The sequence below is a fragment of the Lepus europaeus genome, chromosome 14 (genome assembly GCF_033115175.1).
Source record: "Lepus europaeus isolate LE1 chromosome 14, mLepTim1.pri, whole genome shotgun sequence".
NCBI lineage: Eukaryota > Metazoa > Chordata > Mammalia > Lagomorpha > Leporidae > Lepus > Lepus europaeus.
Genome location: NC_084840.1, coordinates 52,136,456 through 52,155,591, shown reverse-complemented (window position 1 = coordinate 52,155,591; position 19,136 = coordinate 52,136,456). Strand labels below are relative to the sequence as shown.

The window sequence follows — 19,136 nt, the reverse complement described above, 5'->3', positions numbered from 1 at the left end:
CACGAACCAGCAGAAGGAAAAGCTTCACAAAGGCATGAGAGATGAGCTCTGAAATATTATTCCCTTACGGGATGGCAGTATGAGGAGCTCCAAAGACTTACTCTCTTGGGAAACAAGCATGATGATAAAAACCATTTGAAAAAAGCATTGAAGGCCTCTAGAAATTGTCATTTAAGGGCATACAGAAAAGGTTTTAAAAACTACTAAATCTTGGTGAGAACACAGAAGGTGCAGCATTTGAGCTACAACCTGCTCACTTCCCTCCCCCTCTCCTCCCCCAGATCAGCAGCACATAACCTGCACTGTGCACTCACAGTTCTGGAGGCTGGAGACTCTAACATTAAAGGGGCTGCAGATTCAGTGCCTGGTGAGGGCCTTCTTCCTGGTTCAGACTCGGTGCTCTCTCACTGCGTCCTCACATGGTGGAGGGGAAAACGGATTAGGCCTTTCTGACCTGATCACCCCCTTCCTCTTATCACTTTTGGGGTTAGGGTTTCAACACATGAATTTTGGAGAACACATTCAGACTACAGTAAATACTTTATTTTGCATATGCATGTTTTATCACTTTCTATTTCATTTTACACTTACATAGAAGATCATCTCACTGTATGAACCACTGCTAGTTAATATGGTACTTTAATGTTCTTAAAGTTTTTTACTTGTTCATTCAGCAGGGAGAGAGAGAGAGAGAGAGAGAGAGAGAATCTTCCATCTGCTGGTTTACTCCCCAAATGCTGGCAACACTCAGAGCTGGGTCAAGCAGAAGCCAGGAGCCAGAAATTTATTCCAGGTCTCATACTTGGGGGTCAGGGACCCAAGTACTTGAGCCATCACCTGCTGCCTCCCAGGGTGTGCATCCATAGGAAACTGCAATTGGAAGCAGAATCTGGATTCAAACCCAGGAACTCTGCAAGCATTCCAAGTGGTGTCTTAACCACTAAGCCCAACACTGCCCATACACTGCCTTCATACATTTCTAGCCTTCTGAAGTTTCTGATAAGTGAAAGATATCTTCTTAGCTTTACACACCAGCTACAAAGCTCACATGTAAGATACCTTAATTTTCTATACTATGATTATAATTACAATAGAATGAACACGTAGATGGCAGTGGCACAATTACATTCTACAAAATTGTGCCTTCTGAAAAGTTGAGCTGCAAAATATACAATACAATTTTGTATACAATAAAATTTTGAGGAAATCAAATCTCCACTATCTTAACTACCATTAACTTTCTAAGGCATGTGTAAATCAAACAACATTTTAAATAAATAAAGTATTTCTTTATATGATTTGTGAAATGTGTTCAACCCCAAGAATCATTTCACGATCTTCATTTTAATGAACGTAGCAGAGCAGTATCTGGCTTAGTAAACATTGATAATCTTTATTAACGTACTTTACCTTACTGAATAACAAAATAAACCATTACAAACTAGAGTCACAATCATCAGGAGCAGATCAAAGCCACTGAGCGAACAGATCAGCTATAAAAAAAGTTTATTAAAAAAATAGACAACATATGTAAACATATTTTTTTCAGTCACAAGGCTTCATAGTACAGCACATCAGGCCCATGCCTTACATCTCTGCAGCGGGAGCACCTCCATTGTAGACTAACAGCAATCAGCTTAATTGATCTTTCTGTGAGCTAAAACATCTCTACGAAAATAAATAACCAGATCCTGCTCAGCATACCAGCACACAGAGAAAATCACAAAAGTACAACAGATTGCAATAAAAAATGACTATCTGCAGTAACATGTGAGGCTGATTCCTCATATTGCAATTATCTTTTTCACACAGATTCAATTCTAAATTCATCAAAATGTAGAGTTCACTAAAATCACCCGAAGGGGAGCAAGAACAGAACAGAGAGAGACAAGACAGATTACCACCACCTCACCCCCCCCACACACACACACAAACGTGAACAAGCACCACACACAAGAGATGTTTGGGTAGAAGCAATACTGAGGACATAGTCCCTGTGTTTTCTTTCACGTATTGATTATACGCACATTTCTTTTACTTTTAGTTGGAAGTTACCTGCCTCCAAATGACTAACCATGAGGCAGTCAACTATGCTTTCAAATACAGTAAAGTTTTGAGGAAATCAAATCTCCACTATCTTAATTCAGTAACTACTCAAACATGAAACCGAATCAGAGGATAATACAGCAAAATGTATTAAGTACCTGAGGTTTTGCTGCAGGAATCCAAAATACAGGATTTTCTTTTTCTTAAGAGCACAGTACACAATGTTAATGGGAGTCTTTGATGGCCTGTCCATCATTGGCTGGGGCAATCCTGCTAGGGGATTAAGATGTTTCAAAATGGCCAAATAATATGATTTCCCCTTTTTTTGTTATTATAAGTGAGATAGTTCATCATATCTGATTTATTTTAAGATTGCTGACACTGCAGTTACTCAATAAAACTTAACTAAGGTACAACTTTGAATGATATATCAAACAATGTTTGAAATGCAGTCAGTGTTTCATCTTATAGAAAAATTTAAATATCTGCCTGTCTTTTGAATAACCATATTCTAGTGACAGAAGAGAAGCACAACAGATCTAACAAAGAAAACCCAAGCAATACCCTAGTAGTCTGTTTGTATCACATAAGTATGATTACAAAAGCGATTCATAAATAATTCTTAAATCATTTAAAATCTTGAGGTGCTATTCAAAGATCCATTTTATAAATTCATTTCTGAAAATCTATATTTCATTTCTACCATTTCAGCTTATCTTACCAGTTGTCAGACAATTATCCATAATTAAATTAAATGTGAAATAACAACAAAACACTTAAATTCTAACAGTTCTGCTGTTTCTTGAGTTGGCAGTACTTAAGCATATTTGGGGTTATCAGATTAGCTATGCATTCAAGTAGAGAAAAAAATTCTACTAGAGGATGGAAACGTTTTGTACTTCTGGATACCAAATAATGGCTTCTGATAGAGGAAAACTGCTTTCTACAATAAAAACCTTTGGATTGGCTGTGTTCACAGGCATACGATATGGTCATAACCAAATGTTAACCACTGATCTTTTAACATCTATTTTGGAGTTCTAATGCATAAAATACATATAAGTTACATTCAGTAAAAATTGTATAAGTTACATTCAGTAAAATTTCCTCAAACAGGGAAATGTTATTGCATAATGTAAGTGGGAATGGGACAAATTTTTATGCATTTATGCCTATGTCTGAATTTAGGGTTTTACGTAGGATGTGTATCTATTCCAGTCATTAGATTTTTCAAGTTGACACTTTTATTTACTAATATCTTATTTGTCAAAAAATCCATAGTGATTTCTTGGTGTTCTGTTGCACCAGTAACAGAAAAGAAGACAAGGGAAAGGAAAGGACATTTTTAAAAAGAGATGGAAAGATGGAAGGAAGGAGACAGACATGGTGAGCCTCGTGACTATTCTATTGCAAACAGAGGAGAACACAAATGAGAGCAGAGCTATACTATCGTGCTTAAAGTAACCCCACACAGCACAGTGTTACCTGGATGCACGCTTCTTGTTTTATACTTTTCTGTGTTTCAAGTTACTAGGTAAGAATCCAGTGGAAGAACAACATAGATGGCTAGAAGCCATCCAGGACATTGTTTGAGAAGTTGGACTTCCATTACTAATTTAGTAACATGGCCACAGCTTTTGAAAATACAGCAGCATGAGACAATTTAAAGGTAGATACACTGTTTTCATTTGTTCACCTTAAAAGAAGAAATGCTTGAACAACATAAGGCACTTCACTTAAGATAGAAATTCTTTCTCCAGTTCATAGATGGATGGTCGGTAAGGTTTGCTCTTCATTCTGCACAGAGGCACAGTGCAGTCCCTGCTCTGGCCTTCCACGTCGGCGTCCAGTAAGGAAGGCATGTAACAAGGCACATGGAATTTAGTTCTCTCCTTGGCACCAAGAAAACAGGCAGGGCCCAGTTCTGGAGGGTCCTGTGCAGGCTGAAACGCGGTCCTCTGTGGGGGCGCCTGTGGCCCATCTGAGCAGCTTCTCAGGGAGGCAGGGCGAGGCCGAGGCAGCACAGCAGCTGCTCCATGTCTCTCAGGTGAGACTTCGCTTGGAGGGTCACCATGAGGGCTGGGTGAGGAGTGCACTGGCAGTTCAGAGGCTCTGGGGGCTGAGATAATCACAGCATTGGCTGGATGAGAAAGAAAAGGCAGCGTGCAATTAGAGACAATGAACTTAAGAAAAATAATTGTGATGAAAATTCTGCGAGATGACCAACATGACCACTTCAGTGAACATCGACCAAAAAACAAGACCACAGGGGATGATGGAGGCTTGGGGAGAGATCTGGCAGATAATGGGACTCTGTCTCTGTCTCTCTCAAATATAATGCTAATAAATCCAAAAATTTTAAAAAGACCACAAACCGTTTACAATTGTCAGGACACACACACACACACATACACACACATATACATACATACATATATATATATTAAACATACTATAAGGTATTCATGGAAATTATATCTGTAAACAGAGCTAAATAATCATTGTCAGTGTTTTATAAAGAGGATATACTTTACTATTTTAAAGTCAGTTGGCCTGGATCAAAGAAGGAGGTACCTTTCTCTGAAGGGAGGAGAGAACTTCCACTTTGATTATGGCCTTGTCTAAATAAGATCGGAGTTGGTGAACTCAAGAGGCTTCCATAGCCTTGGCGGCTTATGACAAGAGCTTCAGGTGATTACTGACATCATAAATAAGAGTGTCAATTATTAAATCAACAACAGAGTCACTGTGCACTTGCTCCCCATGTAGGATCTCTGTCCTTAATGTGTTGTACTATGCGAATTAAGGGTAAAACTAGTACTCAAACAGTACTTTATACTTGTTTATCTGTGTGGGTGCAAACTGTTGAAATCTTTACTTAGTATATACTAAGTTGATCTTCTGCATATAAAGATAATTGAAAATGAATCTTGATGAAGAACGGGATGGGAGAGGGAGTGGGAGATGGGATGGTTGCGGGTGGGAGGGAGGTTATGGGGGGAAAGGCTGCTAAAATCCAAAAGTTGTACTTTCAATATTTATATTTATTAAATAAAAGTTAAAAAAAAATCAGTTGGCCTGGCACAAATTTAAGTCTTTAGAAATGATGGTTAGCATGATTATAGTCCACTTTAGATTATAATTTGAAAAAAATTGATGAAAATACAAAAGCAGTTAGGTTTTTACATGCTACCTCTTTTCTCTTGTCTGTACTGAAGAACTGACCTGTTATCATTTCAGCAAATTGCTGTTGGCTTAGGAGAGGAAAACAAATTCTTTTTGAAAGTCAACTTAAGTAAATTATAAAACTTACCTAAAGACAATGAACAGTCACCTGAAAAATAGCACGTCCAAATACAATATTTAAAGAGTTAGCAGGAAAGATGAAGAGACTGAAGGCAGTTTCAGTTTTAACACAGTTTTATAATCAACCCTAGAAAGGCATTTTACAATTCACAAAGCATTTTTTATATGCTTCACCTCATTTAATTTTCATAACAGATATACGAGGCCATGGTAATGATTTTCACATACAAGAGAAATAATAGTCAACCCCTACACAGCACTTACTGTGCCATTTGATTTTACCACATTCTAAGAGCAATAAAGATTAAATAAGTATATTATTATCATTCCCATTTTGTAGATGAAGACACTAGGCACATATGCTATGTGATTAGCTTGTTTGTCAAAGATTAGTTGGTTGTGGCTGTGTGGATTAATTACTGGGGTCTCTAGTCTGCTTCATTGGTTGATGTGTCTATTCTTGTTCCAGTATCAGGCTGTCTGATTATAACTGCCCTGTAATATGTTATGAAATCAGGTTTTATGATGCCTCTAGCTTTATTTTTATTGTTTATAACTACTTTAGCTATTCAGGACCTCTTGTGATTCCATATGAATTTTAGGATCATTTTTTCCAGATCTGAGAAGACCATTTTTCGGTATTTTGATTGGGATCACATTGAATCTGTAAATTATTTTGGGAGTATGGATATTTTGATATTAATTCTTCTAATCTATGAACATGAAAATTTCTCCAATTTTTGTGTGTCTCATTCTATTTCTTTCCTTAATGTTTTGTAATTTTCATTGTAGAGGTCTTTTACATCCTTGGTTAAATTTAGCCCAAGGTATTTAAGTTGTTTTTGTAGCTATTGTGAATTGTACTAATCTTACAAGTTCTTTCTCAGCCATGGCATTGTTTGTATATACAAATACTACTGATTTTTGTGTGTGAATTTTATATCCTGTCACCTTACCAAACTCTCTTATGAATTCCAATAATTTCTTAGTTGAGTGTTTTGGTTCCCCTATGAACAGGATCATATCTGCAAAAAGGGATAATCTGATTTTCCTACTTTCTCATTTGTATTCCTTTGACTTCTTTTTCTTGTCTAATGGCTCTGGTTAAAAAACTTCCAGAACTATGTTGAATAGGAATGGTGAGTGTGGGCATCCTTGTCTGGTTCCGGATCTTAGAGGAAATGCCTCCAGCTTTTCCCTTTTTAATATGATGTTGTCTCTGGGTTTGTTATCGTGCCTTGATTGTGTTGAGGTGTGTTCCTTCTATATCCAATTTGCTTAAGGTTTTTACATGAAAGGATGTTGTATTTTATCAAATGCTTTCCCTGAATCTATTGGTTTTTACTCATATAGTTTTTACTCTTCAGTTTGTCAAAGTGTTATATCACATTTATTGATCTGCATACTAGGGATAAATGGGCCACAGAAAATCTGAATCCAGATAGTTTCTATACTACAAACCATGATACTGTGACGTCCTTTAATAAAGGTATTCAAACAAGGAAGCATGTCACATAAATTTCCCAGGACCACAAACTTAATTAAGTGGTACATTTAGAGCCTGAACCTTAATCTAATGACTCCAAATCACATATTCTTCCCAAGTAGGCACAGAGCCTCCTCAAAGGTCAGTATGAAAGTGCCAATCAGCCCCAGAAATCTCAAAGGTAAGTAACACTACAGCACATCACAATATAATGAAATAAAAAATATTTATCAAATTTAGGAATGGAGAGAACACAGCTCTAAAGAAGAGAAAGGGACCATGAGAAAGGAACCATGATATAGTATCCTAAGTATAGATCCTAAGTATAAATCCTAATTTTGAATTGTGTGATCTTGGATAAGTCTAATTTTCCATGAACTTTAATTTCATTGCTGCTGAATTGGGGTGGAATACAGTTGCCTTAACAGTAAGAGGAACGATTTCTGTCAAAGTGCTTTATTGTCTATGAAGTGCTATGGAAACACCAGAGGTTGCCGAGCCCCTCTTGTTTAATGGAGTAGAAAAATCTACTAGGAAGTAAGATTTTTCCTTTGGAGCTTCACATCTGGATACACAACTGATGGAACTGTCCTCAGCATTCCCTACCAACAAGGTATCTCCTGCTGTCACGGGCTGAACCATGTCTTCATAAAATCCGTATGTTGAAGCCCTGACCTGCGGCACTGCAGAATGCAACTATATTTAGAGACAGGTTCTTTACGAAGGTGACTAAGGAAAAATGAGGTCATTAGGGTGGCCCTTCATCAAATCTGACTGGTGTCCTTCTATTGGGACAGAGGTACACACAGAAGAGATACCATGTGAAGACCCGGGGAGAGGGCTGCTGTGTGTAAGCCACCACGAAGAGGGGCTTCAGGAAGAACACACCCTTCTGACACCTTGCCATGGGCCTCCAGCCTCCAGAACTGTGAGACAGTGCATGAACCCTCGGCCTGTGGCACTTTGTTGTGGCGGCCCTAGCAAACACATACACCTGCTGAACTCAATCCTAACATAAACCCTGCAATGAAGTCATGGGGTACAGGAGACATGGTGTCCCACGGGAGGCCAGAAGGTCCGTTGCAGTTCCAACTAAACGACTTGTCCTTTCTAAAACAGAAGTGGGGAAAGGGGTCAGTTATTCTCCACCTGCACTTTCTACCTTGCCATGCAATACTGAAGTTACAGAAATTCAAATATACTTTTCCCAGAGTCCAAACTGTATTTACGTGAAAAGAGAAGAGGAAGGTAAAATTCAAATCCAATGTGAACAGTAAAAACAAATGATTAAATGCAACCACTCGGAAAAAATAAACCACATCCATACTATTTCACATCCTGGGCTCTACAATGATGCTTGATGCTTTTACCTGATTAATACAACTTACTCGGGGTGTGCAGCGGGTTCCCCTCAGACCTAGTCCTCCTGTGACACGAGGCTCTGTCTTTTGAAGAAGCAAAATAAGGCACATTCCCACGCGTCTGCTCCAAAACAGGAGGAGGCAGGGTTTTCAACACACTCCGATCAGTCTCGAGGGTTGGCGTGGGAGTTGGCTCACGGCTACTTTCAGAAACAGCAGGACAAAAACCTGGAGTGTGTATCTTGGAGTCACACCTTGGGGATCTGTCCACGAACAGCTCTTCTGCATCAGGCTGCAGCAAGCACTTGGTGGAGAGAGAAGACACAGAGAAAAGGCTGGTAGCAGCTGCGGGTGGGAGAGAGGGTGCACTGCTGGGCAGCCTTGGGGGAGGGCTGGCGCTTCTGCGAGACTTGGACGCCCGCTGGAAGAGTCCTTCTCGTTTCTTCTTCTCTTCTTTGGGCAAGAGATCATCAGCAGCTGGTGCTTTACTAAGCTCTCTAATGTCTAGTCCCAGAGCCACGGATGCCAGCAGCGCCGTGCACCCATACAAAGCTGACTCTGTCTTCTTCCTCTGGATGGATCTTCCTAGGCTGTTTGTAGGAGTCACTTGAGGAGAACCCGTGGGAGAGCTTGCAGAGGTGCCCTCCTCCCAGCTTTCAGCTTCTACGGGATTCTCTCTCTGACCATCTTTCCAAAGAGGTAGATCTACACAGGCTGGACTGGGTGATTTCATTTGCTTTGGTTTTCTGTGTTCTAATCCATCAGGGGGAAGTTTTGTCTCTTCACAAGCACCTAAATAAAGTATAAGCACACACACTGTAGTACCAGTTTGTGGTAAAGATCATTTACACTAGCCTGTGAAACACAGCTAAAACCAAGTAAATCAAACACAGGGAGTCTTTTTCAATTCAGCCAAGGTTTGTCAGGAGGACTTCAAGGAACAAGATTCCAGGACCCTACCTCTAGAAACAATCATGAAAACCAAGCCACTGAGACATATGGGTGCTACCAACATCCTACAAAATGTGCCTTCTTCTCATTTCTCCTCAATCAGTGTGTCAGGCTCCATTATCTGTAGCTTGCCTTGAGGAAAAGAACTGCTCTGCAGCGTGTGGCCTAGAGCAGTGCCTGGGGACTTGGAGAAAAGCACATTTTTAGCTTACTCCAGTCTGAGGAATCAGAAATTTCAGGGGAAGAGTTCAGCGGTCTGTGTTGTACAGGCCTTTACTGAAGTCTGGGGGCCACTACAATGGATGAATATTTCCAAAGAGGTTCCGGAATCCTACAGGCACAAATTATAGCTAAAAACTAAACTGATTCCATCACTTTTGTGCTTAGCAATGAATGGGTCAGACAATAAAGTCCCCAATCCAAAGGAAGAAAGTCCCCAGTAGAGAGACCCTCCGGTTTTTCCACCGTCACATGTCACTACACCTAAAATGCGCTCTGGGGGGCCAGTGTGTCTGCAAACAAGGCTGGCTCACGCCTTGGTTGCCTTTTGCACAGGAGGCTCTTTTCCTGCACTCAAAGCCCTTGTGATCTCCAATGATGCTCACCCTTGAGCTCTCTTCTCCTTCAGAGGGGAGAAACCTGAGTGGTGACTGGTAACTGCTTGTAAAACTGAGCACAGCACTGGCCGGCGCCGAGGCTTAACAGGCTAATCCTATGCCTTGCGGCGCCAGCACACCGGGGTTCTAGTCCCGGTTGGGGCGCCGGATTCTATCCCAGTTGCCCCTCTTCCAGGCCAGTTCTCTGCTATGGCCCGGGAAGGCAGTGGAGGATGGCCCAAGTCCTTGGGCCCTGCACCCGCACGGGAGACCAGGAGAAGCACCTAGGCTCCTGGCTTCGGATCAGTGCGATGCGCCAGCCGCAGTGGCCATTGGAGGGTGAACCAACAGCAAAAAGGAAGACCTGTCTCTCTCTCTCTCACTATCCACTCTGCCTGTCAAAAAAAAAAAAACAAAACAACTGAGCACAGCACTGACAATAACCTCAAGAAACTTACTCCATGTTCTGCTAGAACATCTCTACTTTGATCATGGTATCCAAGGGCCACCTTAAATTGTGAAGGGTAAAGACCAAGTTTCTTTGTTAATAGCCATCCTTGAAGTTTTTCAATAATTTCTAATCTTGAACCTTTTAATACTAGAATATGAAATGAACACTGAATGCTAAAAATAAGTTAATATGAGTCATTTAAATTAAATAGAAATTCCAATGTAAAACTCTGCAGTTGGTAGTTTTCCATGGTTACCCTGTTTTCCAGGATTTCCGCATGACAACAGGTAACTATGTAACCAGAAGCCACACTCCTAACCTCAGTAGAACTTTCGGGGGCTCTACGTGTTCATATTTACTATCTTCTATTCCAAATTCGTCTCATTCTATATGATACTAATTTTTTCTGGTAAAGAAGAAAATTATAAATTCCCCCCAAACACGTGGCACCTAATGACTTTCTCTCAAAAAGACTTGATGGAAAATAACTTCTGAGCTTATGTAAAGCTGTAGGGAATGCTATCACTCACTAACCCTCTGCTACTGCAGTGACCACATGAGATTATCAAAGCCAAGCCTCAGAGCACTCAGCTGCTAAGTCCAAGTCAAACACAGTCTGCTTCCTGAAGCACATTTACCTGGTTGGTCCACAAACAACGAATCCAAGGGCATGGTGTTCTGATTTTTTATTAAGATAGTTGACCAAGGACTGTGACCATCTGAGAGAGGTCTTATCCTATAAGAGAGAGATGTTTAACTTCATCAAATAGAACCAAAGGATACACAAATGAGGCCTCAGTAGATGCATGTCAACTCGACTTGCAAGACAATAAACAGAACACAGTTGTACTGTGAGTTTTGAAGAACCAACAAAATACAAATAAGACCTCACAATGAGACAGAAAAAAAAAATCAAAGCAAATATTTAACCCCTTATCTAAATAATGATCTAGTACAATAAACTCATCCTTGAGAATTAATATTCATGTATCTGTATTAATATAGTGGCTTTTGAAAGTTAAATCAGCCCAGTGTGATGTAACGCAAGCACAGCTCTGAATCTGGCACACAAAGGATGCTACCAGCACCCCACACGTACCTTTCTTTGCAATCAGTTCTTTCTTTCATCTGAATAGAATTTGGTCCCCATGTACAACCTTTCTTCTTGAAATTCCTTTTTACATCCTCAAATTCTTCTTGTCGGAAGCCTGTGTTCCTCCCCCAAGTCTTATTGCTTTCATCTGAAGTCACTAAACAGAGCAGCATCAGTAGCCATTAGCAGCTTTGTTAAAAATGTTAAATGAATCAAATCAGCTGTGAAACTACTTGGCCCAAAACATGAAAACAATGAAGATGCATTCTTTTGTTTACCCTATTACAAATTTCTTTCTCTAATCATAAAAATAGCAAAAGCAGCGGAATAAATTAACAGAAAAGATACAAATTTGAGGTAAACTGGCAGCAGAGAATGGACGACTTAGCTAATAATATTCTCAGACGGTTAAGATTTCATTTTACTTGGAAAAAATAAACATTTAACTTAAAATGAATTTAGTACCCTACTTTTTAAACCAAATCGAAGTGCTGATGACATGGGTATTTTAAGATTATAATTTATGCCAATTTTTGTTAGTCATCACCAGTTTGCTTACTTATCCCCACAGACTGGCTACAGCTGCCTTCTGTAATTTGAAAACAGAGACAGGTGTTTGGCACAGTGCTTAAGATGCCACTTGGGATACCCTCATCCCATATCGGAGGGCCTGAGATCAGTTTGGGCTGAAAAAACAATCAGCTGATTCCAGCTTCCTGCTAACGCACACTGTGAGGGCTGCAGGTGACCCAACTCAGGTGGTTGGGGCCCTGCCATCTATGTGGAGACTCACACTGGGTTCCTAGCTCCTGGCTTCAGCCTGGCCCAGCCCTACTTGATGTAGGAATATGGAGAATGAACCAAGAGATGGGAGATCTCTCTCCATCTCTCTCTCAAAAAAAGGTTTGAAAATATTGAATAGTTTCCTGAGTCTTGCCTTTTTTCACCACTTCACAGAGAGTTTTAAATAAATATAAAATATCCATATTTCACTGACACACTTACATGCTTCAAGTGCTCTTACAATTGACTTGGAAATCTCTAGAAAAAATTGCCATTACTATAAACTTAGGAAAATAATTCTGAACATACTAGATGGTCTAAAATAGTTTGAAGATATTTTATGTATACACAGGGGAATATTCTGTGATCATGAAAAATGACTGATAGATAAAATGACAATGTGCACATTATGTATATTACATATAACACATTTTCTTGTCTTAGACATGAGTGTATATAAACACAAGAGAGAAGTTATTACACACATCAAATTTTCATTGAAGTATTTACCTTTCAGGGACATGATTCTTTATGTAAAGAGGGAAATTTATTTTCATGGTATTTTTTTTTTAATTGTGGCATCAGGGAAGGTATTGGGTATAGCAGTTAGATGCCACTTGGGGGTGCTTTGCATCCCATCTCAGAATGCCTGAGCTTGCCACTTCTCTAATTCCAGCTTCTAGCTAATGAGAACTCTGGGAGGTAGCAGATGATTGGCTCAATATTTGGGTCCCTGCTACCAATGTAGAAGACCCAAACTGAATTCTTGGCTACTGGCTTTGGTTTGGTCCAGCTCTGGCTGTTGTAGATATTTGAGAAATAAATTAGCAGATGGAAAATCTGTCTCTGTCTTTGTCTACCTACCTTTCAAATAAATAAATTAAAAAAATTATTGGAGTCATCAAGAGAAATGTCTTATTTCTTCTGTCTCTATATTTTCCAAATTTTAATGTGTATATAGATGTAAGAATGTGTATGTGTGTGTGTATATATACAGAAAGAAAGAGGAGAGACATATGTAGATGCATGTGTATCAGTGTGCCAATTTTGAGTCAGTTGTTCAGTCTTTATTAATAGAGTCTTATGTAGAATTAGAGAAACGTCTCATTTCATTCAAATGAGACACACAGGGGAGAACAGAGCAGGAAAGGTTTAGGAAGAGGGATTCTCAGACCTGAGTTACCTCAGTTACACAGCTTACCTGAGCCAGCAACAACCTCTCGCCTTTAGTTTCCGCATCTTCCTCCTCCCTTCCCACTCCTCCCCCTCCTCTAGATTTGCTCTTCTGTTTTCTCTTTGTCTCAATATTTATTGAGTGTCTACTGTCCTAAGAAGCTGGAAGAGGTATGGTGAAGGGTGCACAGTTTAGAGGCTACATCAGAATCCAGCTTCACAGCTGCCAACTGAGTATACCTCCGTGTCTCACTTGGAGAGCACAAGAGTGTCTAGCGGATGAGCTGTCTTGAGAATCAAACGGATTTGCAGGTGGAATCAGTTCAGAAGAGAGCCCACAGCACAGCAGGTGCTGTGGGATGTTAACTGTTACTACAACTGTGCCAGGTGCCAAGGCGGACACGAGGTCAAATTTGACTTTATAGAGCTCTTGGTTTACTGTTCCCACCTCTCCCACCCTATCATGGACTTGTCATCATCAACTCCTGATAGCACAGTTGTCTCGGTGTGTGTCAGTTGTGTAGCCTGAGAAGTAGAATGGGGTAGGGGAGGGACAGGTTACTGAAGTACCTTGTACCACCTTTTTAGAAAAATCATGCTCTAGGTTTAACCATTTACCACGATATTCTGTTATTGGGAAACATATCATAATGTACAATGGCAGCAGGATGGTGAAACAGCAGGAGGCTATGTGACTGACCTTCCCGACATTTGAATTCATCCAATAACAGGGAAAAATGTGCTTTTGCTCTTAAGAACTTCAGCCACGATGAGACAATGCCCTAAAAAGTGGCAATTCTCAGGGGATCAGTGAATTCCACCAACTCCTACACTCAAAGGGAAGTGTGCCCTATATATATCACATGACAACATCAGTCATTAGGGTCAACTAGAGGTAACTATAGGAAGAAAAAATAGTGGGAAAACAGGTATTCTGTGTGAGTATCAGACGGTGTTCTCTTTAGCACATGATGATCCTTTTCGCATGGAGATACTCCCTTTTTAAGCCAAGTCTTGCTTACATTGTATGGCCCATTTCTTTGTTTTTTTTTTTTTTTTTTTAACAAATTTTGGGGTAATCTCTCTCTTTTGTTCAATTTTACTGAAATGGTTTTATCTCTCTCAATACATAAAACTGCCCTCCAGTTTCAGAGGGACTTTTGCTTCTTCTGATGCTTTCACAATCAATTACTCTTTTTTTTTTTTTTTTTGACAAGTAAAGTTATAGACAGAAAGAGAGAGAGAGAGAGAAAAAGGTCTTCCTTCCATTGGTTCACTCCCCAAATGGCTGCTATGGCCAGTGCTGCACCAATCCAAAGCCAGGTGCTTCTTCCTGGTCTCCCATTTGGGTGTAGGAGCCCAAACACTTGAGCCATCCTCCACTGCCCTCCCCGGGCTACAGCAGAGAGCTGGAATGGAAGAGGAGCAACCGGGACTAGAACCCGGTGCCCATATGGGATGCCAGCACCGCAGGTAGAGGATTAACCAAGTGAGCCATGGCACCGGCCCCCACAATCAATTATTCTTACTCCAGGTTATTCCTGTGGGTCAGTGTGCCAGATGATATCTACAACTCTCCATCAGAAAGGAAGCCCATCCGCCCCAGCTGGATGTGCACATAAATGCACACTGAAGCACCTAAAAGAGGCCACGTTTTCACAATGAATATATGCTCACACTATAGCGGGCAGGCCATGGTGACAGACCATAAGGCCACAAGGACTTCAGAACCACTGCAGTAAAAATGATAACAGTGGTTCAGCTCCCAGAGAGGCTCTGAGTGCCAGGTGCTGTCAGTGCTTGATTCGAACATGGAGCCTTGGCAACACCACTATCCTCCCCGGTTCACAGAAACAGTCTGAGACGTGATGAGGTTAAGGAACTTGTCCCAGGTCACAGGGGTGGGACCAGATTAGGACTCAATCCAAGAGTAGCTCTAGCATTCACGGTCAACCGTCAGGCTGTCCTGAACCTGCACACCCAGTGGCCAGGAGCACACAGGCATGAGCAGCAGTCGGTTTGGCAGAACCCGGGACCACAATGAAGATGACCACGATGGGGACTAGAGAATGTGAATCCAGTGTTCCTGCACAGGAAGCTGGTCCTGTGTGGACAGTCTATTATTTCGGAGAATGGCCACAGAAGATGTTCCTCACTAACCTGGCTCACTTCCATGCTACAGCGTTGGGATTTACTTGATATCCCACAAGCAAATCTTGGCCTGCCCAATGCCACTCCCCATTTCCATAAAGTGGGATTCCCAAGGACAGCTCCTGAAGACACAGGGAAGAGGGAATGAGGGCAGAGAAACTGTTGGGCAAGGGCGAACCATTCACTCCTGCTCTGCCAGAGCTGGAGGACCAGCTGCAACACCCTCGCTCGCTCCTTTAACTAACCCTGCCTGGGCAAAGGCAAGGTACAATGCATGGCTTATGAAAAATGCACTCTCAGGGTGACAAATCAGTTGTAACGGCATGATGGTACTGTGAGTTCTAAGACTACACCCTCTTTAGATCCCAGTTTTCTGTCACTATGAGGAGACTGCTGTCAGGAGCTTGCCAAAAAGTAAAAGAGAAATCTCTCATCTGGTGCCAAGGTTTTCATCTCCAAAAGAGAAAATAAATGAAATTCAGTGTGAGCCCCTTTAGAGGAAATATTCTTTAGGAATTTTTTTTCTCCAAATAAGGATGACAAAGAGCAGAAAATTAAGTTTGGTGGAGGAAGGCCAGGCTCTTAAAGAATGATGAACATAATGAGGGCTCATCACTACATGGCTTACAGACCTACACAGGAATTCATCACTGTCTCTTTCTGCTCTATTGTGGGGTTTAGTTGGACTCACCTTTGAAAAAATCACTACGTTTATTTCATCTCACACTAAACCCTAATTCAGTGTCTAAATGATTGCTGCCAGGAAATTTAGTGGTATGCCTTGTTTCCTCTGGACTGTACATTCTTTCTACACCCAAAATGCTGCACAGCATTTTGAAGTATTACATTGGTCAAACCTAAAGCAGGTTAAAGTTTACACCTCTAAGAACTAAATATGTTTGTCCTCACAAAACAAGAAAAGACATGGAAGTATTCCTAAATACCCAAGTCCATTTTTCAAAATATCTGTAAATATGCAACTTCTGCTATGGTTAGCAGAAGTGGTTATGCAAGTGGTTATGCAAGTGTTTAAAAAAATGTCTTAAGCTGTGGCAAATTACTCTTCAATCGAGGTATCCTGTCATATCACCAACTGTGCAGGATCTGAAAAATCTGAGCTGTTCTGAGTGTAAGAAAAGGGGACAAAAGGGAGATAACAGCAAAGTTTGTTGATAGCACCTAGTAAATGTTACATGTTTACTTACAACCTGATACAAAAACACATTTGCTTAATTGGAAACCAAGGCAAGAAACTGAAGTGAACCCCAAAACCCTCTGTGGTGGAGGGGACAGCTTACACTGGATAGCCCGGAGCCGGGGCAGCATCGTGGGGCTGCTGGGTGGACTGGAACCGCTGCTGTTCAAACTCCTCCGTTTGTCCAGGTTGGGAGAGGCCTGCACTGTTATCTTATGTTGGAAATCTGTTGGATATGAAAAAAGGTAAGAATTGATATTCCATTGTCTTAAGTTATTCCATGTTCTTTTTTTTTGACAGGCAGAATTAGACAGTGAGAGAGAGAGAGAGAGTCAGAGAGAAAGGTCTTCCTTTTTCCTTTGGTTCACCCCCCAAGTGGCCGCTACGGCTGGCGTGTTGCCGCCGACGCGCTGCGCTGATCCGAAGGCAGGAGCCAGGTGCTTATCCTGGTCTCCCATGCGGGTGCAGGGCCCAAGTACCTGGGCCATCCTCCACTGCACTCCCGTGCCATAGCAGAGAGCTGGACTGGAAGAGGAACAACCGGGACAGAATCCGGCGCCCCGACCGGGACTAGAACCCGGGGTGCCGCAGGCAGAGGATTAGCCTAGTGAGCCGCAGCACCAGCCCTCCATGTTCTTTACTTAGAGCAATAAAAACAAAAATGGCCAGATAGCAACTATGACATGTATTTCAGAATCTGTTTCTTATCTTTAATTCAGGGTTCAAGTCAATAAACAATTTAGGGTTTATATCGTAGTTATACATACACAGAAAAATGAAATGTTACTAGGTCCTTGTGGAGCTTCACAATCTTCTAGGAAGAAAGAGGGACCTGCAGTCAGTTTGTCATAGATTTTAAGAAAATGAAAATAAATCCTGGTTATAGACCATGGATCTCAAACCAACAAGGAACTGCTCCGAGCCTGTCTCCAGACTTGTTAAATGCAAACAATATTTCATAAGGTTGTTGTAGTGATTAAAACAGAAAATGAGGAGAAAGTGTTTAGCCTAGTGATAAGATCCCTGCATTCCACATTGAAAAGCTTGTGTTTGATACCTGTCTCCAGCTCCTGACTTCAGCTTCCTGCCATGGCAGAAGCCTGAGAGGCAACAGTGATGGCTAAAGTGACTGAGTCCTCGGCACCCATGACGGAGACTCAGATTATGTTCCCCTCTCTGACTCTGGCCTTGGGCCAGCGCTGGCTGTGGTAGGTATTTGGGGAAGTGAACCAGAGAATATGAGCTTGATTTTCTCCCTCTCAAACAAATAAATAAATAAAAACAGAAAATGTAGAGTAAAAGCCTTTTGTGGACAAAGCACTCTACAAATGACAGCTACTATTATGTAACTGTAATATGGGAATACACGGAATAAACAGTAATATATCACTAGAGGGAGGATTAGAGTGCCTGGGAAAACTTTGTAAACTGTTAGGAAAATTATTCAAAACTTGGATGTAGGCCAAAGAAATTATTGGTTGTCTTTCCAGTGCTGGGTGAGAGCCTAACCTTTGATTTTCTATCGACTGGTCTATTTTTACAACTCATCAGGGACAGAGGTTAACTTCTAGATTTTTGCCTGGTGATGATGCAAATCATTTCTGTCTGATGAAAAAACACGATCCCAAAGGTTATGGGCGATTGCCATACTGAGCAGTAACCAGGTCTGTATTTCACCCAGCAGTCTCATCCTGACACTTCTTCACTCAATTGCCCATAAATACCTAACACCTCAAATTTTCATTTCAACCAGTTTTATCTGGTCTCTCACTAATGAATGAGTTGAATAAAATCTTTGACACATATGCATTTCACATTTGTAAGAGAGCTATCATTTACCTCTTTGGAAATTATACTTTAAAGAACTTAAATGACCCACCTGGTACTTGAGATGAACAAGAGTGGGAATTTGGGAGGCAAAATCATCTATCTAATTATTCATGCTAGACGTCAGAAAATCTGTCTTCTCCCTGTCCCTAAGTACTCATCAAGCACAAAATATCTCATAAATCTGTGTTATATATTCTTCTTACAGTTACACAAGAGATGTTTGTATTTCAGGTTCCAGAGTTAACAATCTTGGATTTGAATCTCAGTGATACTGGTGTGGGACAGGCAGGTCTGCTGAGGTGTTAGTCACCACAAGCCCCCATACGTAATTCTATCCTCCTACTTGTCAATCAAACTGATCCCTATTCCAGCACACATCTGCTTCATCCAGGACCTAAGTGGGGTGGAGGGAAACATCATGGAAATGTGGTATTGAACTTCATGTGGAATTGTGGAAGAGCCATATAGTTCCCAGGTGGCTTCACACCTGTAGAGATACTACCCCCTCCCTCATAAATGAGGTAAACAGCTTGGAGGAGCTCTCTCTCTCTCTCTCTCTTCCATCACAGACCAAGGCTGGAGGTGCCGTGCAGATGCCCCTTCTCTCTCCCACATCCATCTCTTCTCTTCCAGGTAATCTTCTGGCCCACTGCCTACTCATGACAAGAATTTCTCTGTGTGGAGAAAGCCATGCTTGTGTGTGTGCATGTACTC

At 41.1% G+C, this 19,136-nt stretch overlaps 1 protein-coding gene across 2 annotated transcripts in view; it reads right to left on the bottom strand.

Moving 5' to 3' along the window:
* Window positions 1–1,400: 1,400 nt before the first annotated feature.
* The window catches only part of MAP3K21 (mitogen-activated protein kinase kinase kinase 21), a 65,166-nt gene continuing 47,430 nt past the window's right edge, over window positions 1,401–19,136 (bottom strand). The window contains exons 6-10 of one of the 2 annotated variants that reach the window (XM_062210623.1): window positions 16,696–16,818; window positions 11,297–11,447; window positions 10,836–10,933; window positions 8,227–8,991; window positions 1,401–4,186 (exon numbers count right to left, since the gene is read on the bottom strand). In XM_062210623.1, the coding sequence (XP_062066607.1) occupies window positions 3,783–4,186; window positions 8,227–8,991; window positions 10,836–10,933; window positions 11,297–11,447; window positions 16,696–16,818 (1,541 nt within the window). In that variant the 3' untranslated portion in view covers window positions 1,401–3,782. Of the gene's footprint in view, window positions 4,187–8,208; window positions 8,992–10,835; window positions 10,934–11,296; window positions 11,448–16,695; window positions 16,819–19,136 lie in introns of both variants that reach the window. The other variant, XM_062210624.1, reaches the window with a different exon arrangement.